General features: G+C 40.7%; 2 protein-coding genes across 3 annotated transcripts; both read right to left on the reverse strand.

Moving 5' to 3' along the window:
• Positions 1-5,445: 5,445 nt before the first annotated feature.
• On the reverse strand, positions 5,446-13,348 carry LOC308397650 (phospholipase B1, membrane-associated). Its single transcript, XM_080883668.1, has 16 exons — positions 13,214-13,348; positions 12,871-12,935; positions 11,190-11,280; positions 11,003-11,061; positions 10,333-10,400; positions 10,114-10,157; positions 9,881-10,001; positions 9,714-9,765; positions 9,553-9,633; positions 9,387-9,452; positions 9,182-9,273; positions 9,013-9,094; positions 7,051-7,152; positions 6,746-6,841; positions 6,539-6,610; positions 5,446-6,079 (listed from the first exon to the last, which is right to left on the reverse strand). The coding sequence occupies exons 1-16, from the start codon at positions 13,269-13,271 to the stop codon at positions 5,954-5,956; spliced, it is 1,275 nt and encodes a 424-aa protein (XP_080739794.1). The 5' UTR covers positions 13,272-13,348; the 3' UTR covers positions 5,446-5,953.
• Positions 13,349-13,788: 440 nt separating this feature from the next.
• sel1l (SEL1L adaptor subunit of SYVN1 ubiquitin ligase) lies at positions 13,789-24,066 on the reverse strand. 2 transcript variants are annotated; one of them, XM_080883667.1, is made up of 22 exons: positions 23,524-24,066; positions 23,364-23,401; positions 22,911-23,100; positions 21,625-21,792; positions 20,799-20,904; positions 20,130-20,292; positions 19,956-20,009; positions 19,811-19,870; positions 19,637-19,718; positions 19,401-19,555; positions 18,815-18,871; positions 18,643-18,711; positions 18,220-18,297; positions 18,015-18,077; positions 17,696-17,783; positions 17,405-17,553; positions 17,082-17,247; positions 16,802-16,876; positions 15,798-15,970; positions 15,541-15,669; positions 15,006-15,391; positions 13,789-14,029 (listed from the first exon to the last, which is right to left on the reverse strand). In XM_080883667.1, exons 1-21 carry the CDS (start codon positions 23,609-23,611, stop codon positions 15,125-15,127), a joined length of 2,418 nt encoding a protein of 805 aa, XP_080739793.1. In that variant the 5' UTR covers positions 23,612-24,066; the 3' UTR covers positions 13,789-14,029; positions 15,006-15,124. The 2 variants fall into 2 exon arrangements, with proteins under 2 accessions (XP_080739793.1, XP_080739792.1); XM_080883666.1 differs by having other exon boundaries at positions 15,000-15,391.
• Between the last annotated feature and the right edge of the window lie 2,616 nt (positions 24,067-26,682).

A 26,682-nucleotide genomic window follows, 5' to 3' on the forward strand; every position in this document is an offset into this window, starting at 1 on the left:
CGCAACAGCACCCTTTTTATAGCGTGAGCTGGAGAGAGGAAATGACATCATCCTGGGACAAATAATTGCTGTTGTACCTGATCATACCTCGCTGGTTGTCAGGGCGTGTGCCAGTTCAGAGTGCCTCAGGTATAAAAGTGAGCATCTCTATCCCCGTGCGCTGTTTGAGCATCGATCATGTTTTTCATCTTTTGTATGGTTTAACTGGAAGCATATGTATTTTTAAATTAATTTTTGGTTGTGTAAACTTTAGCTTTGATTCAAAAGGTTTATGTTATACATTTGATTTTGAAAAAAGCAACAACCGCACAGGACAAAGACACACAACAATGAAAACAGGATAGGATAAAGGGGGTAGACAGATGGCGGGATTTTAAATAAGTAACAAGGAATATGAAGGATCATCATCCTGATACATATGTTTATCGGCACAATTACCACCCACAAAAATATGGATGTATATCTGAACACATACCTATAGCTATATGTATATAAATATATACACCAAGCACTGACATGTGAAGTAAATATTACTGATTATCTCTTCATCATGGCAGCTGTCAGAGAGTAAGTGAACATTTTGTTCTAAAAGTTGATTTCTTAGAAGCAGGAAAAATGTGCAAGTGTAATTATCTGAGGAGTTTGACAAGCTGATGTTCCTGGTCTGCTGTGGTCGGTATCTATCAAAAGTGGTCCAAGGAAGGAACAGTGGTGAGTCAGTGACAGGATTGTGGACGGTCAAGACTCATTAATGCTCATGGGGAACAAAGGTAAGCCCGTGTGGCCAACAGATGAGCTACTGCAGCTCAAACTACCTAAACAGTTAATGTTGGTTCTGATGGTGTCAGAACACACAGTGCATCACAGTTTGTTGCGTATGGAGCTGCATAGCTGCAGACCAGGCAGGATGCCCATACTGCCCCCTGTTCACCAAGGAAAGCACCAACAGTGGACAGATGAATATCAGAACTGGACCATGGAGCAAAAGAAGTCAATCTGATGGTCCGATGAATCACACTTTCTTTTACATCACGTGGGTGGCCGGATGCGTGTACCTCACAGGGGAACACCTGGCACAGGATCCACTGTGGGAAAAAAGCAGGCTTGTGCAGGCAGTGCGATGCTTTGGGCAATGTTCTGCTGGGAAACCTTGGTTCTGCCCTCCATGTAGCTATTACTTTGATACGTACCACCTACTTAAGCATTGTTGCAGACCCTCCTTCCTTGGAAACAGTATTCACTGATAGCTGTGGCCTCTTTCAGTAGGATCATACTCCCTGCCACAAAGCAGAAATGGTTCAGGAATGGTTAGAGGAGCACAACAGCAAGTTTGAAGTGTGGACTTCAAATTCCCCAGATTTAAATCCAGTTGAGCTTCTGTGGGATGTGAACCCCAGAATTGAAGGGGGAAGTCTGCTTTTCCTTCACATCTTGTTTAAAGACTATTTGATCTGGGAGCTGGCGCCAGTCCCCCTCGATCCTGTACTGGATAAGCAGTCAAGAGAATGGATGTATTGTAAATAAATGATAGTGTCTCTGTCAACATCACTGAGTGATTCCCCATAGGACAAAGAGGGATTATCAAGCTGTATTTACTGATTGTGCCGCTTGACTGCCTAAATGTGTTGCCTGGTGATATTTTATTAAAAATTATTGCTGCCATTGTCCAGATTTGCTCATGTGAGCATGTGACCCAAATCAAACTGAGCTATGTTGCAAGGTCTGTTCATATTTAGGAACAATGAAGTATTTATCTTTCTAGATTAATATTTTATAATTACAGCATACAGTTTATTGTGCCTGTTGATACAGATAAAACAGACAACCTCTTTCTCTGAGCCAAATACACAGCCTTCTTCACACATCTATTGAATGAAGCACTCTTTTGGTAACGCCTACAATAATTTTCACCTATTTAGACAAAATTTATCACAGTGTAACACATTTAATCATCATGCACAATGCTAACTACAGAACGCAGGTGTTAAATACAACTGCAGCTGTCATTAGATACAAATACTCAGAATTGAGTATGTTTTGCTTCTGTTGTTATGAAACTGATATCAGGTTAGTCCAAAGTGCATAGCAAGAAACACTGAGTTGAAGGTTGATACCAACTGTGGATGAAGAGGTAAAAGATCTTTGTCTTCCTCTTCTTTTAGCAGCTCCCTGCTCTGCATATGCCCAAACCATCTCATCCCTGCCTCTTTATCTTTGTGTCTAAACCACTTGACCTGAGCTGTTCCTCTGATGTACTTGTTTACAATCCTGTCCATTCAGGTCACCTCGAATGAAAAACACCTGTCTTTCTGTCAGTGCTACTGTCTCCCAACCATGCATCACAGCACGTCTCACCACCAGCTAGTAAACCTTCCTTTTCACTCTTGCTGCTATCCTTCTGTCACAAATCACCCCTGATACTAGTCTCCAGCAAGTTCCCCTTCCTGTGCACTAATCTTCACCTCTTGTGCACTGTCTGTTGCTTTGGATGGTCGACCCCAGCTATTTGAACTCATTTACCTTTACTTCTACTCCTCTACTCCCAGACTCTCCTTCACCTACTTCCTGCTCTCGCTACAGATCACTTATTCCACAGAATCTCCTGGCAGACCGCGTCTGTCAGTCTGTTTTTCACCAAAGAAAACAAAAAGGAGCTCAAATGCAATCCCTGATGCAATCCCACCCGCACCTTTAACCCATCTATCCACGTCATCACTGTCCTCATACATGTCCTGCACCACCCTGACATACTTCTTTGCCACTCCTGACTTCCTCATCTCTTTCTCTAGATCTACCAACAGACAGTGCAACTCATTCTGACCTTCTCTATTCTTCTTCATCAACATTCTTAAAGCAAACATAACATCTGTAGGGCTCTTTCTCAGCACTAAGCCATACTGCTGGTCATCAGTATACTTCATCTCCAAACCTCGTTTCTCCCACAGTCTAAAGACATGCATCATGTTAGGTTGTGAGTATGGATTGCTATCTCTCACAATTAGCCGTCCAACAGATTATCAACCCTGCCTCTTTCCCTGTGACAGCTGGGATAACCTCCAACAACCTCTGCAGAAAACGGATGGAAGGTACTATGGGGTCCTAGGCTAAAACTTTTCCAAGTCACCAAATCTCTGTTTGTTTTATTGCCCCTCCCAACCTACATCAGCCACACTGAAAGTCCCCACAATTACTTATGACTGCAATTTGTTTTCATCTGTTCTTCTGTCATCTCCTTCTTGTTTCTGCTCCTTTAATGGCTTGCCACAGTGGAGCAATGTGCGTTGACCAATCTGTATGCAATTATCCTGATCTCCATAAATATTTGCCAAAATATATTTTATACCAATGCCCTTCCTAAAGGATGATTATAATTAGAACACAGTGAAGCCTGTAAATAAGGTCCCAAATAGCACCCCAATTAATTTAGGTAATTAGACCAAATCTGCCACCCGTGTAACCAATAATAACACTGAAATGGGTAGTGATGATTTATCTAATTACAATAACTAATTTTTTACTTTAAATTTCCTTTTTGCCACATTTTACTGATAACAAATTAATTAAAAACATGACATGAGAGAAATGTATTTTTTTGATTTCAGTAAACCCATCAGGCTTTTACTAAGAGTAAAATAAAAATATCCCTATTAATAGTCACAAATAGTTCCATCTGTTGTGCCACCCGCCTAAATGCACACAACTCTCTCACCTTGGAAAAGCTCGTTGATGGATCCCGCTGCTGTATGAAAGCTGCAGGTGTGGAAAAAACTCAGAGAAAACATCTTCAGGGCTGGATTTTTTACAGACGTTTCAGCGTGCGAAAGATACGATGGAGCAAATAGAGTTGGGGGTTGTTTGTGATGTTGGAGGCGGTGGGTGTGTGATCTGTGTCTGATTCACCTCCTGACCAGCGGTCTTGTCACATCAGAAGTGTCAGAATTGGCAACCCTGCACCAAGTGAAGCTTTATTATTGTTTTTTTCTCCCTTTGAATTTTAATAAGACCTTTTCCCTGAGCCTCCTGAGATCTGACATTAAATGATGATACATTAAAACTGCAGAAACAGTACCAGCATTTTGTCTCCATTTATAAGGAGCAGACATGCACACTGGAAAATTCTAAAACTTCTGGATGTGCATGTCCTCATGAGGTCATTTTCATCTTGTTACTGACATGTTCATTAAAAAACAAACAGAGCAGAGGTTTCTAAAGTGGGAGGGGGCGTTTGGACTGTTTGCAGTTTCACATTCACCGACATCCCAAAGATCTCATTATGCATTCAGAGAAACAATAAAGGCCAATCTGCATCAGAGCTAGACCAGAGGATCCATATTTGTCCCGCGTAAAGTGCAGACGGCTTTGTTTAAACATGAAGACTGTTTCCTTTGAATACAATAAAAGGGTTATAATGAAATCTGAAAGCTACAAGCACTAACTGAAATTTGTCAAAGAGAAGCATCCAAGAAGCAACAAAGTAAACTGGCACAAAGCAAATAAATTTGAAAGAGTTTGGGAAAAAATACATGTTAGGTGATTACAAATAATTACCTTTCTAAACTCAAGGGTTATGCGTTTTATTATAAGAAAACGTTAGAAAAGGGAGGCTTTCCCCATGCAAATATGATTGTTCCTACATATATGACACATGATATACTTATACAACCCAGCTGCACCACACTGAGTACATATCATATGCTTTTCCTTTCCATTCTGGAGGTAAATTGCTATTTCTGAGCACATTAAAGTAACCTGAGATTGCCTTAATATAGTTTCCACCTGCCTTTGTAATCACACTGATTCAATGGAGTCGGTGAATTCTGTATTGTAGGCTCTGTTTAACCAGAGAGTACAATACAGCCATCTGCACTGGATGATTACACCTCAGCTACTGACGCCAACCGCTGACATTTTGCAGGTAAAAGATAATGACTCCACTGCTCAGCACCCAGCAGCATGAGCAACACTTAGTGTTTTTTTGTTGTCGTTTTTTTTTTTTTTGTTCAGTGCAATGACTGATGGTTTGCTTTCCCTCTTTTAGTGAAGAATAATAATAATATTTCAGGCACCGGAGGATGGAGCAGTGAAAGTGGGCCAGCAGCTGCCTGGAGATCTGAGGAGCAGACCTGTGACTAAATCTTCCCCTGTTTGAGAAGTCAGAGCTGTCTGGGAAAATCTACAGCAGATGATATGAATGACAAATTTTCATGTTTAAATCATTTTTTTTTTTCACTGAGCTGATCGAGGCACATTGCCAAGGTCCCTCTGCGTGAGTAAGCGTGCAGAAACAAACAAGCATAAAAAAGTTTTGTTTTTAAAAAAGGTAAATCTGAGTAAATTAATGAGTCTGAAAACTTTTTTTAAAAAAAGGCCCAGAAGTTTTTAAAGAGGCAAAGTCGTTAATATTTTATGTATGAATGTATAAAAGTCACACGAACCAAAAGTAGGTCGTCATGCTTTGTTAATTACAACATTTGCAATTTGTACAAAGCAAACTTTTTATTAAAAATACATATATGCTCTAAGTCTGCTCCCCAAATGGGGGAGAAACAGAAACATCCCACTACCAGGCATGCGGTCTAACTGGTATATCGTCTTTAGCGCAGGAAAAGTTATTTAAATCTCAATTAAAAACTGTAAAAGGGTCTATTAGAAAGTCACATTTCTCAGTTCAGTTCACTTTGAAGAACAGTTCACAACACCAGTCATCTCCAGGCACTTTATTTAGTAAAAATCTGGCAATATTATAGAGACAACCCCCAACCATCTGAAGCTCCCCTATCCTCATCTCGTCCATCTCCAACATCCTCTGAGATTCAGATATTTCGGCTGCATGATTGCAATGATTGTTTGTTGTCAAATCTGTCAGTTTGCAGTCATTTCCTCCATGCTGGTGAATGGCTAAAAAACTCCTTTCGCCCTCTGTGTGTTTTGCGTCGGGAAAAGGAATTAAAAGCTACATAACTCCAAACTGTGCCAGGAGGAGCAGCAGGAAGATGACTGCTGGTGATGGAGCGTCAGTCTGGAGGGTAGGTTGGTCTGACTTGGCTGCGATCGGTCGAGTGAAGATATATGGGTGTTCCTACATATATGATATGTAATATAATAACTGTAAAAATCAGATATTGAATTAAGATTTATCACAACACAAATAATGCAGTACTGCAGAGCGTTTTGAGAAGCGTGACGCACCGTAGCCTCTTTCCCAGTCTTTCAAACCGCTCTGAGTTGCTGGTGAACTAAAATTAATTTTTATTTCACCAAGCACTCATTTATTTTAATGCAGTGTCATTTATATGCACAGCAGCATGACAAAGCAGTAACAGAGTGTTTTGAGAAGCATCTAAAGCACAGGAATCATAACAAATGGAGAAAAAAAAGGTTCCACAGCGCTAAACTTCCTTGAATCAACAGACTTTTAAACAAACATTTTAAAACACTTTCTGAAACCTAATTTCACTGGAGGAACGTTTAGTTAATATTCAATTCTTTAGACCAATCAGGCCAAACAAAGTTGTCAAATATGGAAAGCTAATCTTACCATAGGCGGACAGATGAGAGTGATGGGGTCAGAGAAGCTGCTCACAATCGTCTTTTCTCCCTCGGGCTGAAACTGTGAGAGAAGCAGACATGTGTATTTGAACAATTACACAGTTCACATTCATGTGAATCCTACACAATAAACCCTGAATGACTCATTGACCTTTAGCCTCTTGTGCCTTTAAATCAAATACAACTTATTGTTCACCATGTTGTTCCACAGTCCCTTGGCCAGCTCCTCATGTCCCTTTATGGTAAAGTGGAAGCAGTCGTGAGTGAAGAAAGTCATATCGATCTTCCCGTTCTGCTCAGAGAGACACAAAATACACTGCGGTATAGTTTTAGTGATGGACAGCATTGTTGGTGAAACATGACTCGTGAGTTTCTCAGCCAAAATGCTACAGCTGTCACACTGGGGATCACTGATGAGTCAGTCATCGCCGCGTGATGCTTCGCACCGATTGGTCTGAAAGCAGACACTTATGTCACACTGATAGGCGTGAGATGGATTACCGGGAGGCGGGGCGGGTCCGCGTTCTTCAAAAAGGGCTGGAGAACAACGGCGAAGTCGTCCCTGAAGAAGCGGTCGCTGTACAGCAGCTTCTCGAGTCTTTTCTGCAGATGAAAGCAGCGTGAGAATCAATTTGTCTCCCATTCTCCTCGCTTGTGCTGTTACAATAACAGCAAACACACAAATTACAGTGAGAGCTGCGAACATGAAATCAGTGAAGGAAAAAATGTCCATCCCGGTTTTCCCTCCAAGGCACGAGCGATAAGCAGAGTTCTGTCCTTTCCTTCTAAGATTCCTAATTATTTAAAGTAACACTCAGATATGCCATTCAGCGTGTTAGTACGAGCTCGGGAGCAGCTTGGGAGAACAAGAAAACAGAGACTGCTTTAGGTTGCCTTCCCAATCGACTCAAAGGTTTATTTAGTACATAACAGCTTATATAGAGGAAAAAAAGGTTCGTGTGTCAGCTTTCCCAGTTCAAACCGGTACAGACCAAATAAGGAAACGTCTTCCTGCCTTGTGAGCAAAGAAGTATCCTGTGTGTAGTTTATCAGTTCAGCTACAATTTATGATCATCCCAGCAAAATACACTCCTAGACATAGGATACAGAGTTCTTTCATTAGTGAATTCTGAAACAAACCACCTGGCCTTTAACGAGCCTTTTTCTAAGAGATAAAGAAGGGAGGATGGGAGTAAGGAAGTGGTCTCGTCTCTGTGGTGTTTTCGACCTTGGGGTACCAGCTTGTGAGTCTTACACATTAATTCTTGGGTCACAGAGAAAGAGAAAAACAACTATTAAATGGGCCTTATTGAGTAACTCTTTTCTGTATAATATCACAATAAAACAATATCCTGTAAATGCTACCATGGTATCAAAATATCACAACAATCAGCATATAATGTTTTGGGTGCAATGTACCCTGTTTGCACATTAAAGTGAGTTATCATTTGGGACAATGACAAGGCAAATTATTATGGAAGGTACAGTCAAAATGCATTTTAATGGGCATTTCTTTAAGCTTTGTTTCCTTCCAAAATAGTTCTTCTTTCAGGCTGGTAGAAAACAAATGTTTAAAATACATTTCTCTGCACTCTGTAAATTAGATATTTATACAAATTAGTGCATGTTTAACAAGGCAGTTTTGGTATTCTATGGCAAATGGGCTCTATAGTGCCAGGCAGTGAGCACAGAGGACATCTGTTTGAAGATGAAGTCTGTTTATGATTGTTTGGTCACTGCCATCCACACCATCCTCTTCCTCTGTGCACAAAGGAGGAGATACCAGTCCTGTAACTGCCTGTCTCCTGGAATCTCCTCCGTGCTCTTGAGACTCTGCTGGGAGACACAGGAAACTGCCTGTGCAACCTCTGCAGGGTTCAGGTATCACCTTATGTACCAGTAGTCACACTGACCCTAGTCAAATGCTAAACTAGTGAAAACACAGGAAGAAAAGATGAGGAGTGACCTCCACTGTAAAACCATTGCTGTTTTGGGAGTTGTGTCTCTTTGTTGTCCCTCTAGAGCACCTTTCGTTAATTTCATTAACACTAAAGCAGCTGAAACTGTTTAACAACCCTCTCTGTTACTTTTAGCTGACTTGATGCTATACTCTGATTAAAACATTTTTAAGCAGTGCATCTATATTTATGGCGGTTTTTCCTCATATACTGACCTAGAAATCTCATCTCCGATAGCTCTTACATACAACAGAGTGTGCAGTTCAAGATTCTGCAGGTGTTTTACAGACGAGCTTGTTTGTGCAGCCTAACATTCAGAGTCTGCTGTACAGAATGAACACGTTGTTCCTAAAAAACATGGGATTTTTTTTATGATGCATAGAGGGATCAAAAAAGAGTCCATATTCCTTCTAATGTGGCAACCAAATGAAAGAAGAATTTATCTCCTGTACCATCTTTCCTTATATAATACATAATCTTATAACATGAAAGAAGTAAAGTGCACCTGGAATTCCAGATTGACCTCCACCAGCTCCCGGAGTTCAGGAGATCTGGCTACTGGCTCTATCAGGCACGAGCAGAAAGACCTAAAACAAAGTCAAAAAGTAAAAAGTTCAAGAAGTGTCAATCAAGCCAGAGTTTAACTTGTTCTGAGAGAGAAAGAGAGTGATCACCGCTGGAGCAAACACCCTGGGGTGGGCTTCTGCACCTCCCTCAAAGTCTGCATGGGGAGGATCTGAACCACGTTCACAATCATACGGGGAACCTGAAGCACAGCATGAAGACCTGCACTGTAGTGATTCAGCACAGCACTGACCCTCAGTCTCAGCAGACAGTAAATCCAGGGCTAAGCCTGATTTCGTTTATCTTCGACTTTACCTCATTCATAAGCATTTCCAACGAGACAGTCATATAGTGGATGAAGTTATCTACTGAAAAAAGAGCCTGGAAGTAGAGGAGATTCATCAGAGGTAATAGAAGAGGCAATATTCCATATATAGAGAGAGATTTTCTATTGAATTAAAGATAAGAGACCAAGACAGACTTTATCTTTGCAGTAATCACAGATGTCATTCATGCCCATGAGAATAGTCAAAAGCTTCCAGTCCTCTTCAAAGTTGAGACCCTAAAGGAAGAGACGACAGTCCCGTTACCTCTCCCATCCCTGTGCTGTATCATTACGGAGAAAACAAGGCCTCGCTTTACCTCGTAACCTCTCAGTGTGTCTATCAAATGTCTCGTCTGACCGGGGAGATTGCTACAAAATAAAGAATAACATGTTTCCTAAAGTGAATTAGGTCACAGCTCAGTTATTTTTGTAGAAGAATATAATTTGTTAGATTAGGCAACACAAAAGTAAGCGAAGGTCTTACAAGGTGTTGTGTCCAGTTACGGCCAAGTTGAAGCCCGTTTCACTGATATGAGCCTGCATCCCATGAACTGTCTTTCCAGGAGAAGCTCCAAGCAGACTGGGGTTAAACAGCTTGATGATATCTAAAAATGACAGCGTCAAACAGGTAAAGAAAATGAGCTGGACTTTTTTCGTTGTGAGTTTCATGGAACGATACAGTTAAGAAACAGCTCGGACACAGCAGTGACAGCTTACTTGCCAAAGTAATGACATCTTGATATGTCCCATAGCCTCCAATGCTGCAAGCAGAAAGGAAAGCAATACCAGCAGCAGAACTGTTAATGTCAGTTTAACCTTGTTTCTTACAGACTGACACTCTCATGGGGGAATACAGTTTCTAACATGTTCCTGATATGAGATCAGTCTGCTTCACATCATCCTGATTGTTATTTGTGCGAGATTTGTGACAGGCACCTCCATGACACGTGACGAAACTCAATGGGAATGCCGAGGACAGTAGTGGCGTTGGCGCCGATAGCCGTCTGGAAAAGAAGGGGCACAGCATAGAGAGATCAGGAGCCAAGGAACAGAAGAAAAGCAGTTTTATGAGTAAGTGTTTGTGTGGGTGGTTTGTCACTCTAATTTAAACGGATCCTATTATGCCTTTCCAAATTCTCTGCCGTATACGTGCAACTCTGCCGAATCAAGGCTCGGGATGAGAACTATTATAAACTGTGAGTCATGCAACGATACACAAAGAGTCTAAGAATAAAAATATAGAGGAGATGATAACAGGTCCCCATTAACCAGCTGCAATTTGGGCATCTTCTCTTAGATTATGAAGATGTGCCGTTCTCATAAAAGCACAAAAAGAGATAATAACTAAGCTGACTGCTCTTCCGTTGGTGCAACATTTGGTTAGTAATGCAGTTTAAAGTTTATTTCCATCTCATTTGCACTCAGTCTTTATCCATCACTGTAAGCGTTTTAGCTCTTCTCACGATTGCAGCTGCCTTCTGCTCAGCAGGACTAAGCGAGTATGCAAAATGAATGAATCAACGGTCAGAGCGAGTCTATTTTTGGTCGATGTTACACTGTATCATCGGCACAGCAGAGGAAGCAGCAAACAACATATAACACCTACTGTCAGAGAATCCCCCAAGGCGGCGATGACTTTGATATCTGCGGCCTTCACAAATTCAACTAGACAAAAGGGTGGAAGGAGGGGTGGATAGAGGGAAGGTAGAGAGGGAAAGAAAGAGAAAAAGAGCGTTAGTTCAAACTCTTGAACAACACAAGATTTGAGGTCAGCAGGTGACACCTGGACAGACCTGAGGAGGGGACAGAGGGAGAAGGACTCATGTCTGAGCACTGGAACACAGGATGCTTGAAGCTCACTGGCCGGGTTTTCTCTGGAAACTCCTAAATAAGTAAAAAGAGAGAAGCCTCGCTGTCACATCGAGACCAGTTATGTTTCCTTATGAGTCCTTATAATGACAAAAGTTTGTCTTCAGGGACTGACAATTGTTTTCTTCTTTTTTGAGCGTCTTCCTACATCGGAATAAACTGCTATAAATGTCTTAAACAGTTGCGTAAGTTTAATACTGTATATGTTGATGCATTTGTGGAGAAAAAAGGGAAGCTCATGTGCAAAAATCTTTAAAAAAATCAACTTTAAAATCTTCAAAAAAATCTTATTGCATTAGAACGTTTTAGATACATTATATTGCCATAAGTATTTGCTCATCCACGTTCATGCGCATGTGAACTTGCATGACATCCCATTCCTAACCCATAGGGTTTAATATGACGTCAGCCCACACTTTGACGCTATAACAGCTTCAGCTCTCGTGGGAATGCTTTCCACAAGGTTTAGGAGTGTTTATGGTAAATTTTGAGCATTCTTTTAGAAGTGCATTTGTAAGGTCAGACAAGAAGACCCGACTCACAGTCTCCACTCCAATTCATCCCAAAGGTGTTCTATTAGGTTGAGGTCAGGACTCTGTGCAGGCCAGTCAAGTTCTTTCACACCAAACTCGCTCATCCATGTCTTTATGGACCTTGTTTTGTGCACTGATGAGCAGTTATGTTGGAATAGGAAGGGGTCAAACCCAAACTGTTCCCACAAAGTTGGGATGTGGAAGCATTAAGAGTTCCTTCCACTGGTGCTAAGGGGCCAAGTGCAACTCCTGAAAAACAACCCCACACCATAATCCCCCTCTACCAAACTTTACACTTGACACAATGCAGTCATACAAGGACTCCTGGCAACCGTCAAACCCAGATTGATTTTTTGGGAGCATTGGTATTGTGGTACTTTAATACATTTTACAGCATAGCAAGTCTGAAAAACAAACAAACAGGATAATAGCAACTAAATAACTGACAGTAAGATCAGGCAAAGCTTAAATTATATTATGATGTGATCACTGTTTTTGTCCTTGTCACATGATCTGTAAATAGTGTCTCTGTATGTTTTTACTAACTTGTGTGTAACACCAACCTGCCAGAGGGTCTGCAGATGGAAATTAGCCCAAGGCTATAATCTGGCATATTTACATTTGTTAAAATGTTCATTAATATGTATTGTCCCTCTTTCTAAATAAAATAAATATAAAAATATTTAATCCAGCAGAGCACAGTGTTTGTGCATTAAGATTCTGTTGTAGATTACAGTAGGCAAACCTGAACATAACTTTCACTGCTACCGTGGAAACCTCATCTTCAGTACCTTGTCGGACTGCGTTTTTATTGATCGATCATTGTTTCACTGTCTTTGATGCGTTAGCTGTGCACAAGTTCAGGATGCCTGCTGGGCCATGTGGTTAGTCTGGTGTGACACGATGATAACCTACTTTTAAGAAAACGGTTAACAATTGCTATATATTGTTTTTTGTCTTTTTAATAAGCCTGTCAACGAAGGCTTTTTGCTGTTTAAATGATGACCAAAATTTAAACTTTGTGTCTAACAACAAAATAAACCCTCAGTGATAAACATAGGTGAAACAGTACCTTATTGAGGGCCTCCTTGCTGTAGTGCCGAATCCCCTCTTCATACTCCAACCACCAGTCATTTCCTTTAAAGGGATCATTAACTGAAACTTTTCAAACCACTTTATAAGCCACTGATAAAGCTCATCTTTAATCAGCTAAATAAGCCCTAGTTCAAAGGTTTTTGGTCTTGACTTTGGCCTTGGTGTATATCTATAAAAACAGATGGTTGATATAAACCCAAACAATCCATTAAAAAAATAAATAATAAAAGGGAGGGCCCCGTTTCAGAGGCTGTTGTTACAATAAATATAGGCACACAGCCTCACGTGGGAGGTGCCCTCCTGCTTGTTCTAGCACTTACCTTTGACAGAGCAGGACGCGAGCACACACGTTGCCACAGCGATCCAAAGCCACCCCATAGTATCGCGTATGGACCAGTCAATGGGTCACCCCTACACACTGCACAATGCGACCCTCAGTTTTCACAGCATTGTCACTTTGTCTCAGCCTCAATGGCTGAGCGACAACCAACAGGTCCAATGAGAAGCGGCCGCTCTCGCTGCTGATCAATGTCAGCAACATTGCAGTGTTATGTCAGACATTTAAAGCCAAGCAGGGCACAAGCCACTTATCCGAAATGATCATCGATCCAAGCATTTCGGCAATCAAACATTCAGAACATCTTTGAAATATCCATATATCATTTATTAAATTTATAAACGCGTTTTAATGGTTAAAAAAAAAAAAGAAGAAGAAAAAAAGAAAAGAAAAATTCTTCTCTGTAACTTTGCCCAGTGTTTTATTTCACACCAATTGTGAGTTATGTGGGTGCCGATGTGAAAGCAGGAAACAGTTTGGACTTATTTCTAATCATCCTGCAAACAACACTACGCTCTCCTTCTGGGGTTCAATCATGCATATCTATTGGCAGTTAAACACTAACTTTAGTACATTTTGTGGAAGTGAACAAATGAGAAAAAAAAAACAAATGAAGTGAAAAAACAAAAATAAAAAACAAAATGAAATTTCAGATCTTGGTTCCAGAAATGCTGCATGGTCTAACCGTGGCTTCGTTTGCTTTTCAGCGCAGCCTCGGATTCATGTCCGTCTGATCTCAGAAGTGTAGGCAGATTTCCAACTTGGACGTTTGGTGAGGGGGTGGAAATTGTCACGACAGCTGAAGTTTTAGAACAAAACAAAAGGGAAAAAAAAAAAAAAAGAAATGTGATCCACTTCCTCTACTGTAGAAACAATGCAAGGTTTAAGTTGTTGCTATCTTTAAGGCTGCTCCAGATAACAGTTGGCATTTAAAAAAAAACAAAAATACTAAGCTGCCTTTCAAAACCAGCAACAATAATTAAATCAAAGAACAGTGTTGGAAAAAAAATGTACACATACTGTAGTGTACAACTTCCAAAAAAGTTTAAATTCCTCTCGCTTGCTTTTTAAATTAACTTTGATGTTTCTGTACACATTTTAATCCCCGTGTGCATCAGCAAACATCACCTACTTCACAGCCCAGCTTTTCTGTCAGTGAGAACTTCCCAAACTATTGTTCTTGTACTGATGACTCAGCATAGTTTTAGTATATTTAGCACTTATTGATCTGACAACATGTCACCCAAAATAACTAATGAATGCAAAACTGCAAAGCATAAAGGAATGCAAAATTTGTTCACTCATCAGTTAGCTCAAAAAAAAAGGCTAAACTAAAAGTCTGCAAGGAGATCAGAGAAGACATGCAGAGAACCAGGACTTTCTTTTACCAAGTAGACCAGCGCTAGAAATGAAAATGATTTTACTTCACATTTTCCACCCAGACTTTTTTTAAATACTGAACAAAATTGGGAATGAAGCTGTCTAACGAGTGTAATTTTCTCAGTTGAGTTCGTAATGCTTTTGATCTGGCAACCACAAGACTAATTCCATGTTGAGGACACGGGGGGAACGTCTGGCAGTATCCTGAGTCAAAAAGTACCAAGTCCAAACACTCTCTACTGCAGTGTTGTCCATTAACACCCACAATGTGTCGGTTTCAGCAGAAGACCAGCATATTTTAAAGGAAGAAAGAGGTGAGACTGAACAGTTCAGCAGCCATCATCAAGCCTTTTAAAAAAAAAAAAAAAAAAAAAAAAAAAAAAACCCACACACACATGGCGGGGAACAGGCAGAGTGGGCGAGGTGCTCAAAGTAGCAGGTATTCAGCTACTGGTGCTCCATGCAGTGAGCCTCTTGTCCATCTTTCACCACCCTCACTCCGTCTATCTCCCTCTCAGTGCTGCTCCTCCTCTTCCTGGGCCGGGCCCTGCTCTGGTGTTTCTTCCTGAGCCTGGGGCTCGGCCTGGGCCTGTGGCTGTTCCTGAGGCGGCCTGGGAGGAGGCGCTGGGGCAGGTGGGCGAGGTGGCACTATGATTTGGTGTTGGCGCTGTCGGTAGGCGATGACTGTGCCTAGCAGTAGGGCGATGACCGTCATGAGGTAGAGATCCCACTCTGGGCCCAGCAGCTGGTCCAGATCCACCTGAGAAATCAGCTCCTTCAACTGCGAGAAGTCGCAACCAACAAGGAGGAAAAAGAAACATCATTTTTCTTTCTAATGAAGAATCTCTGAAACTATCTGAAGTACAAGACGTGTTACTGAAAACCATACGGTTAGCATGACAGCTTGTGAATTCAGGAGGAAATACTCACATTAAGATCCTGCAGGTACTGGAGAGCATAAATCAGGCCCAGTTTGCACAGAGCTAGAAAAACTGGAACCTGGGCGTCAGGACTGGCCTCAGCAGCCATGTCATAAAACCGTTTGGCTAGGTGGATGTCCTGCAGCAAAAAAAACATGGAAAATTTCAGAATTAGAAATCAAATTAACAACCACACTGACTTTGCTAAATGACAAAGCGCAAATTTGTGACATGTTGAGAGCCAGGTGATGTTTAGTGAGTGCTCACCTGTTTGATACCCAGGCCTTTCTCATGCATGTAACCCAAGTTAAACATGGCCTGTGCGCTGTGCTGCTGCTCAGATGCCAACCTATAGTGAATGACAGCCGTCTCGTAGTCCACGTCCGTTCCGTAGCCATAGAAATGATAGTCTCCCAGTTTTATCCTTGCCACGGTGTAACCTTACAAGGACAATTACATGTGTAAGATTTGGTTTTATATGCAAACAGTCACGGCTAGAAATCTTCTGTGAACCAGCTTAGTGTTCACCACTCAGTATCTCACACTGATACACAAAGACAGGCTGAGCTCGATTATCATAAATTACGATGCATGTGACCCCAGAGAGAATCAGTGCACCCTCAGCAGCTATGGCTGCTCAGGCATTAGCCTGTTCCACTGCACTTAGATAATATATAGCTATGGAGGATGCATGAGACACACTGGAGCTGTGATGCTCACTGTTGCCATGGCTTTTGTTATTAAGGTTGTTGGCTGTGACACGCTTGTTGATAATAAGTGCAACACAAACTATGTGCAGTGGTGTGTGTGTGCTGTAAATTGAGCTGGTTGTGCTGGCTGAGCATTGTAGTGAAATGTCTCCATTTCTGAAAGGATGTGGAGTTTTGGTACCACGTTGGTTACACCTGATAAAACCACAGTGGGGTCAAATTCTGTACAGCGCAATGAGACTTTCTTTGGTAACAGAACTGTGCTCAGCTAGCAGGAGTTAGACATCCACAGCAGCACAAATTCAACCACAAAAGGAGCCAAAGTTTGACTAATAACTGTTTCACACAGCACAGCACAGCCAAGCAGAGCAGCTGCAGCTGTGCTCACAGCCAGTGTCTACACAGCATCACAGTTCAATCAAGTGAAATGTGCAATAAGCAATACGTTCCCAAGCTAAACATCATGACGCATTTCCCTAAACTTGCAGTGCACTTTGACTCTACTGCTCCGGCGCACACACTGTTCACACTGACGAGGAGACGGAGCTTGTTTAAACTCACCTTGCGCTGCAGCTCTTGTCCAGTGGAGCAATGCACGAGGGTAGGTCTCATTCTCACTGAAGATCCTTGCCCCTTCTGTGTGGCATAATTCACACAAACACATGAAAAATTAAAACATTTAAAATGAGACCTGAATCTCTCTCTAACAAAGGTAAAGAGCGTAGCAGGATCATGACACTAGCATTTAAACATGGCTATAATATTGCAAGTGGTGCACATAAATTAACTGCTAAAAGCCTGCACTACCATGGTTAAATACTAATGTCTTGGTTTTTCTTACTCTGATCCAGAATGAAGGCCACGTTGCTCTGAGCCACCTCGTAGCCCTGCTCAGCCAGCAGCAGATACTGAACCAGCGCAGCGTCCATGTCACCCTCCTTAAAGCTACCGTACGCTGTCATCAGGCGCTCTGACCAGCGACCACGCTCACACACATTTTTGAAAAGCTGCAAACAGGACACACAGTGTGATACACATCTCCAATTTGTATTGAAAGTGCAGATAAAAGCCACTGCTGTTAATCGATAAATGTTTGAGGAGACACCAAGTTGGAGAGACAATCTCTTAACAGTGAAAGAAGCAGCAGATTTAGGGTGGACTAACCTCTACAGCGGTGTGGCAGGAACGCATCACACCAGTACCAGTAGCATGCATCTGGGCCAAGTTGTAGAAGGCCAGGATGTGCCCAGCCTGTGAGGCCAGGTTGAAGAATTTAAGAGCCTGCTTGTAGTCACGCTTCACGCCAATGCCATCTGGGGAACAAGAATAGGAACAAAAATGTTATTATGTGAAGAAGAGCGAAGACTGAGGACTCCTAAACAGACAGCGGGCGAGAGGAAAACTATGAAAGAATGCAGTGAGACACTGAAGGACACACTGAGCTGTAAAACTCACTGTAATACATGGTGCCCAGCTGGAGTTGTCCATCCACCCAGCCCTGCTCTGCTGCCTTCTGGAAGTATTTGAGGGCCAGCTCGTAGTTCTGGAGACAAACACACAACTTTTCAATAGCTGCTTCAGCAGGAGAGACACTCTGACAGCTTGCCATCAAAATAAAAGCCTGTTATATAAAACTGTTTTTCTTTGTTGTTTATATAAAACTTTATTTCAACTCCAAGTGCCTAAAAGTGAAGGTGAGATCTTATCTATATGTACAGATCCCATCAAAAGATATGAGACACGCTTAAAAAAATATATAAATAAAATATCTTACCACTGGCACACCTCTACCATAAAGATAGGCCATCCCCAACCCACTCTGTCCCACCGGATTACCCTGGAAAAAAAAGTAAATTAATATGTAAAAACGATTACTGCATGTTAATATTTAAAGAAAGGGTAACAGAATTCAGCTGTGAGTGAGTGAGCAAGCTCAGAGTGAATAAATTACCCAGTTTAGTCTACAGCGTTATCCTTACCAGGTCAGAAGCCTTCTTGAAGTACTGCAAGGCAGTCTCATTATTCTGAGGGAGAAACTCACTGCCTTCTGAATACATCTGAGGAACAGACAGTCACAGACATAAAAGCTAAATTTTATACCTTAAACACAAATACACTGCCCTCTGTGAAAACATCAATGCCAAGCTGGTTTTATTCTAAAAAGTCTCTATAACCAAACTGTCTCTAAGGTCAACACAACACAGTGTTAAATAGATGGAAAATATGGCATTAAAAGCAAAAAAGAAAAAAGAAAAAAAACCCTGCTCTTATAAGAAATGAAATTAACAAGGTGATGAATGGAACATTTTATAAAAAGAAAGAAAAGAAAGAAATATCTGTTTAAAAAAAGAAAAAAAAAAGGTGACATAACAGTGAAGTGAGTGAGCCTCCATCTCACCCACCTTTCCAAGAAAAGCCATAGCATGTGTGTTGCCTGCATTGGCTGCCTGGTTGAAGTAGTCATACGCCCTCTGTTGGACAGAAAGCAGCATAAATGCATTTGACAGAGAAAACTCACAAAATAAGCAAAACAAATAAATAAAATACAGTGAGCGAAATCTATGACAAAGATACCTGGTGATTCTGTTCTACTCCACGTCCTCCATGTAAGTGCAGCTGACCTAGGCCCACCTAAGTAAAACATTCAATTAGTAATCAAATAAAAACTACAACAAGGCTTCAGACTGATACTACCCAGCAATGACACATTATGTAGCCCTTTCACATTTAGACATTACATAACATGCATGCATAATCCAAGTCTGACCCAGATTTCAGTTCTTATACAATAAAGTAAATTAGTGCCATCCATTCAAGCTACTTCCCATTCCTGCCCACAAGAAAAAGCAAAAATGCCATATAAATAAAGAAATAATAATAATAAAAATGTGTGGACATGCAACTATATTGTGTAGTTTGTTAATTCCCCACAGTCAGGAGCTTTCACAAAAGGCAGAACAGTGAAGCTGATCACAAATTCAAATGTTTTCTTTGCCAAACACGTGTAACGAGAACGATTTCTAAACTGACACAAATAAACACATTACAAACATTTTGACTGTGTGTTCAATCAACCACTGGCTCAGGTATGTCAAAGGAAAGGTCACATTAGCTCCCAATACCAGCAATAAATTATTTTTTAAAAATTTGACCACTTTACCTGAGCTTGGACGTCCCCTTTCTCCGCTAGAAACTGGTAGTACTGGATGAGGTCTTCCTCCAACATCCCGCTGGTAGATCCCGGGTTCTCCACCTCATCGAGCAGTCTGATCCTCTGCACCGCTGAGCCTCCTGTCAGGGAAACATCGCTGGCCACTAAAGTTGGCAGAGGAAAGAGTGTTATTAGCCCAGCAAGAACTATTACTGCACTAGAATATAATAACGCAAAACACTTACCCTGATTTGCTACAAGCCTATAATGCGTTAGTGCTGACTCACAGCTTTGGGGAACACCCACCCCTCCCCAGTACCTGTAGCCCTAATAAAACAATATAAGGAAGTGTAATTTTTATTAAAGTATACAAATAGCATGACTGCAGCATTTCTTCACTGACAGAAAAATCTGCTTACCAGAATCATGTGAGCGAGCAGGTTTCCACCCAGTGCACCAAAGGTGTAGTAAACCAAGGCCTGAAAAACAGAGAACATGGCAGAACATAAGTAACTACTGACAAACCCATATACTGTAAGACAAATCTACAGAGCATAGACGTACCTTAGCTTGACTTGAGTTAACTCCGAGCCCTGCTGCATACAGAAATCCAAGAGCCTGAAGAAAAGTAAACAGAGCAGAGTGTCACAGAGTTGCTCCTCTCAGCACAAATAACCTGCAAACAGGCTTCCAACACTTTTCTCAAGAGACGTGTATAATTATGAGCGAGATCATTACCATCTGAGCTTTAGGTGAGCCCTCCATGGCAAGCTTCTCAAACATTTCTCTGGCCTTGGTAATATTTTGGTTCATGTAATCTCCAAACAGCATGGCATACGCCACCTTCTCCATGGCTTTCTGGTGGCCTTTTTCTGCCACTTTTAGCAGCTTTTCATATAATCTGAGAAAGATAAGCAGAGTAGGCACAAGCAAAATTGAATCCACGTTCACATAAAAATAATGTGTACATGACAAACAGTAGTGTGATAGCTAAAGCAAATAAGGATGTGCAAATGGAAGGCACGCAAGCGCTGGCTGGTAATAAAACACGCAAGAAATGGACATTGAACCCAATCGACATGTAAAATAACATCAAATTTTGTCTGTGAAATAAAAAGATGACCAGAAGGCAGTAGTGGGAATATGCATTTTAACTTAAACAAATAAAAAGAAAATTGGCAAAAAAATGTAACCTTGCCAAAATCTTCAATTTGAATAGAGCATCTTTACTTTTGTTCCTTTTCTGATTTTTATCTTAAAACAGAGTGTGGGCAAAAACTGGAAAGCTTCTGTTTCTGCTTCATCTAAAAAAAGATTTCAAATCCACATGCTTTCTATAACTCTTCTTCAAGAGTCAAAATTAGGCTGACAACTACCAGAGAAATAAACTAAAAGTAAGCCACTCACTCTTTTTTCTGAGTCTTCCTGGTGGTGGAGTTTAGCATGCGCAGGACAGTCTGATACTGCTTCTCTGCTTCCTCAGCCTGAAGCCTCTGCTGTGCCTGTTCCTCCGCTGAGGGAAAGAGAGGAGAAGCCAATCAGACTGTTTAGAGGAAATAAAAGGTTTTCAAAAGGTTGGTAGCAGTAGCAGTTATGCAAACAAAGTCATAATAATATCTTCAGGCTGGTTTCAGTAGTCGTTTAGTTCTACCAAGACTGTTACTGAGAAGAACAAAGAATGATCAGTGACAGTTTAACACAAGAATTCATGTGTTAGGGGAAAAACATTTAAGGTCACAGTGACCTTTGATGCTGCACATTGTGTACATATGCTAAGTTTTTGGCTAATAACAAATTATGCATTTTTGCAACAGACTACTAGTAAAAAAAACATGCTCTTTACTGAGTTGTGTCTTATGTGTAGACAAATCGGTTCATCTGGTGGCCTAAACAACCAAATAGGAAGAAAAACAAAAACAAAAAAATCCTCTGAAAATGGTCAGGTACAAGAGCTGGACTGAAAATGAGTGAAAAACCAGCCGAGTCCAAAGAAAACATTTGAAAGACCTTGAGAAAGCCTGAAAAACTATTGCTCAAGATCACTTTAAATATTAAAAGCAGGTCTGGCTCCTTGGAAGCAAAACATAATGAAATGAGGGCTGGCTCAGGACCTGTACTGTACAATGCAATATATTTAATACCAAAGTGCCGTAATGTGACTCCATTTTGGCTTTAAAATGAATCACAATATTTCATTTGTGAAGGTTTTAGAGTTTTTGAGTTTGAAACTCACTCTCACAGAAACCCCATTTCTTATCCTGGTCATAGTCGTACGTCGTGGCACACCATAGCCGTCCATCCCCCCGCCCGTCAGTGGTACACTCTATGTACTCTGTCTCCTGGAAGAGGAAGGGGAATATGCAGGGTTCTCCATGGGCTGTACCTCCATTCACCACAGGAACTGTATTTAAAAAAAAACAAAAAACACCCATATATAAAATTTACTTGATTGAAAACAAACAAACTCTGGCTGTTTTCCTTTAAAATACTGGTGGACCTGAGGTCTAAGTGAAAATATATTTTTTTCTTTATATTCTCAAATCTTTTGGTTTTTGCTGCACCATCAACTTTGGTGTGGAAAAATAACAAAGAGACAGAGGAGTTGAAACAATTACCATAGAGTTGCAACTTTACACACGCAATTACGTTAATCTGAATACATCTCCTTCACACAAGTTCAGTAATACAACTGTGCAATGAGCTAGCAGGGTAATTACAAACAATCCCCAAGTGAAATGATGTAACTGCACTGCAAGAGGAGCCACAGGTGCGAGAAGCTGTTTAGTGTCTCACGGGGGTTTAACCGTTTATCAAATGTGGCTCTACCCTGAAACCACACTCAGCTTAGCTCAGAGTCAGGCAAAGTGAAAACAGGTTAACATGTTAAACACTAAACAAAGCTTACAAAGGAAAAAAATCATAAGAAAGAGCTTGTTTGCAATGCTGAGATCATGAGACGTGTGATAACACCACTACGAGGCACTACTACAAAAAGAAAGATTTATAGGTTCAGACTAGACATCGTTAAAATATATCACTAAGCTTTTCCTTCCATGTAGCATGCTAACATCTTAGGCTCTTTATTTTAAGAACGCATAGGGAACTATCTTCTGACAAAACATTTAACACTTTAAAGCAATCAACGATAAAATTTGAAGCTCCAAGTCCCAAGCTGAAATCGCACTTCTTTACACTGTTATAATCAGATACCAAATAGCTCAACGGCCCATTAAAGTAGCTACATTCAGCAGTCATGACCATTTTTGGGCCATCCTGAGGGCTCTTAACATGCAAACACTTTTAAACACTGATAACATTTTCTAATGTAAAAAGTGGGGATTAGAATATCAAAGCCATCACTGGTATAGCAGGAGATGCTAAAAACTAAATTTCTAATAATTAAAACAGTAAAAACATCAGGAAGTATTTAACAACTTTGACATCTCAAACGTTAATCAACTTATTGTGATTGTTTTTCACGCCTTTGTTGTGTGGATGTTTTAAAATCTTACACCTTACCCTCTTTAGGTTTTTCCTCAACGGGAGGAGGTGGGTCAGGTAGGTCCTCCTTCTCCTCTCCTTCTAGACCCTCCGAAGGGGGCTGTGTTTCCTCTTCAGGATGGGAGTGATCAGTGGTCATAGAAGTACCTGCCACAATTTCTGGTGATAATCGAACATCTTCCTCTTCAGAGTCTGGGTCATGGTAGGACTGGAGAAATCAACAGGAGGTTATTACAAAGGATTACTTAAAGGAGGGAAATTACGCTGTATATAAAAACAATGCCTTTGCATGAGGCTCATTTGCAAAGTTAGCAGTGTGTTCAATTTCTTTTTAAGTTGAATGACTTCTTACTTTAACTTTTCTAGGCAACACGTATACAAAATCGTGTGTTACATACAACTCCCAAGAGACCAGCTTGCAAATGAGTCTATGATCAGCATTAACCATGCACCAAAGAGCCCATGACACACCTTTAACTCTGGTGCTTCGTCCTGGTGTTGCTCCTCATCTAAAAAGCATTAATGTTGCAGCAGTGAGAGATGTGTTGTTTTGATTCAGTCAAAGAAATGTAATAGACGAAAACAGGTGCGTATAGTGAGTGTTACAACACCACCGGCATTTCATACTCACCAGCTGTTACTCCTTTGCTGAACACTATGAAGAGAATACCCCAAAAATAAAGTCTCCTTGCTGTTTTCAAACACTTCTTATAGCCCATTGTTGTTATTTAACAAGCTAACAATCTGCTAGCTGTGACTACTGCTATTTCTATTACTAAACATCCAGTCGCAGTCTCGGGTCACACTACGAGAAGTAGCATAAGTAAACTCCCTGTCACACACTAGTCTGAGCCGTATTCCCTCTAGATGCCAGCTTGTTTAATTTTAGCTACTGTAGCTGTTTAACAAGCTAATAGATCCCAATGTGAAGCTAAGCTAGCAGAGTAGCACCTGCTGAAATGACGTAAACCTAACAAGCTAGTTTTACATAGCCGCAACAAAGGTTAGCAAGACAGCGTTAATAATATATGCCCGCTGTTCAACTGCTCGGCCCAAAAACTGGATGACGAGTACCTCTTGACACTTCAAAATATCCACGTTTAGGGACGAAAGCCAGTAGCTTTACCCTTTGATATACACCACCCAAATACTACTTAGCGTTGAGCCCACACTACTGATCGCCACTTCCTTTTCTTGTGATTCGACCAATCACATTGCGCCTAGATTGTCAGTAGCCAATGAATAGGGGCCAAAGATATGTCAGCGAATCGGATGCGTACACAGTTATGTTTCCAGTTTAGGGGCTTGTCCACGACACCAAAACACTTTAAGGAGATAATAATAATCTGGGAGGTAGAGGGTGTTGTTTGGACATGCTATTAGTTAGGATAAAAATATGCATTTTGAAGTTACTGAAGGTGAATATGTGCAAACCTGAATGTAACTACAATAAAAAGGGAAAACCCGGACATTATGGCATTGAATGTTTTCAGCTCCCGGGTAATCCCATGTTTACTATTTAAACACATTATCCATCTTGAAGGGGAAAATAATAATAAAGAAACTGCTCTCGGGGAAAGAATAAGGGAGAAGAGGAAAATCAGGGACAGTTATCAATCAATCAATCAATCAATCAATCAATCAATCAATCAATCAATCAATCAATCAATCAATCTACCATAGGCCATGCTATGTCAATAAATCTCTTTTTAAATCTCTAACTATAGTTATTCCTTATACTTCAGGCTCTACCTTTCTCGAGTATCTTGTGCAGAGTGTCAGTACTGATTCCTGTTACTTTTGCTACTCTGGGCAACTTTAAAAATTGTGGTTAAAGCAGTAACCACTGGTTTTACTAATCCATTACAGTCCATTTGCTTGGTCTATGCCATTAGATACCTAAAGCCATTTTCTGGCTTTTGTTTGTATTCAATAAGAAGTGCTTTCTGTGATATGATAATATCAAGTCTTTTATTAATGTATTACTTGTTTCTTCTTAGTTATATCAATGTTTTTTAATCCGATCAGTCCTGTGTTTGTGCTGCTCGTTATTCCATTTTAATAATTGTGCAAAGTTTTTTTCAGTGTCTTAAATCCCTTGCAAATTTAGCTTTCTTTTAACCTGCTTTTACATTTGCCATTATCTTTGATTATTTTCTTTAAATCACTTTGCAACTGCTGTTTTTGGAGCTTGCGTCATAAATACTGGTTAGTTACTTTAGTGGGTTTCTTTCTGTAAAGCACTGGCATTTGTGCTTTAATATTTCGTTCATAGTGTAGTGGTTTAAAACTCTTATCACATATCAACTGCCATTATGCAAGTTTCAAAAGAACATCCTTCCTCAATGTGACGCTGAAAAACTTGTTTATGCGTTCATTACATCTAGGCTGGATTGTAATTCATTACAAGAGTACTGACAAGGATTAGAAAGAGACAACATATTTCTCCCACACTGACTTTTTTCTCTGGCTCCCCGGTAAAATCAAGAATTGAATTTAAAATTTGTCCCCTCACATACAAGGTCTTGAATAACCTGGCTCCATCTTATCTTAAAGACCTCATAGTTCCATATCACCCTCTGTGCTTTCAGACTGGTGGCTTACTTCTGGTTCTGTTTGAAAGTAGAATGGGAGGGAGAACCTTCAGCTTTCAGGCTCCTCTATTTTGGAACCAGCTCCCAGACAGACACTATCTCTACTTTTAAGATTAGGCTTAAAACTTTTCTTTTTGATTAAGCATATAGTTAGGGCCGGATCAGGTGACCTTCCCTTAGTTAGATAAGATAAACCTTTATTAGTCCCACATGTCCTGCAAAAGGTAGGCAGCTGGGAGCTTCCAATGATGCACTGTATTTCTTCTTCACTTACCTTTTTCACTCACGGTGTGTTTATACATCACTTTGCATTTGATAATTATTCTGTCTCTCTTCCACAGTGTCTTTTGTGCCGTCTCCCTCCCCTCACACCCAACTGGTCGCCGCAAATGAGCCTGGTTCTGCTGGAGGTCTCTTCCTGTAAAAGGAAGTTTTTCCTTCCCACAGTCAGCAAAGTGCTTGCTCACAGGAGAGTCTGATTGCTGAAAATTTCTCTCCATTATTTTACAATCTTTACAATATAAAGTGCCATGAGGTAACTGTTTTTGTGATTTGGCACTACATAAATAACACTGAACTAAATCGAGCACATTTACAAACAAAAGGTTTTTGGTTCAATTCCAGCTGGAGAAACAAATCTTCTTTGCAGGGCATCTGGGGTAAAAACTCTTCTAAATCAAACATGTGGAACTACCTGCTGTGGTGACCCCTTGTGACAAGGGAGACGTCAAAAGTAGCCTTTAACTTTCTGGTTGATCAATAAGTTTCATGAAGCTTACAGGCTCAGGTGAAGAATACAAGGCCTGGAATCTGTAGTACTGGTACATAATAAAGGTGTCAGCAGCTTTAGAATATTAGTTTAAAATTCAAAAGCACTGTGTAAATTCTTATGGATATTATATTCTGCTACAAAGTGTGGTCTGTTTGCATCTGGTGCCCTGAATCTGACTCACAGAAAACCTGTACACTAATTCAATCTTTCTGTAAAAACTGCCAAGAGCTCTGACTCAAGCCCTTTACATCCAAGCTGTTGGACCTCATTATTTCTAACCTCACTGTTACTCTAAGTAGGTCAGTACAACGTGGTGGGAAACTAACTTCTCATTTGAAAATTGGAGAGATACAGGACTGCGACAGTTTTTCCAGTGTACAAGAACTTTTAAGGCATTCGGATACATGAGCACTCATACCAACAG

This window comes from Rhamphochromis sp. 'chilingali', assembly GCF_963969265.1.
Source record: "Rhamphochromis sp. 'chilingali' genome assembly, chromosome: 5".
In the NCBI taxonomy this organism is placed as follows: Eukaryota; Metazoa; Chordata; class Actinopteri; order Cichliformes; family Cichlidae; genus Rhamphochromis; species Rhamphochromis sp. 'chilingali'.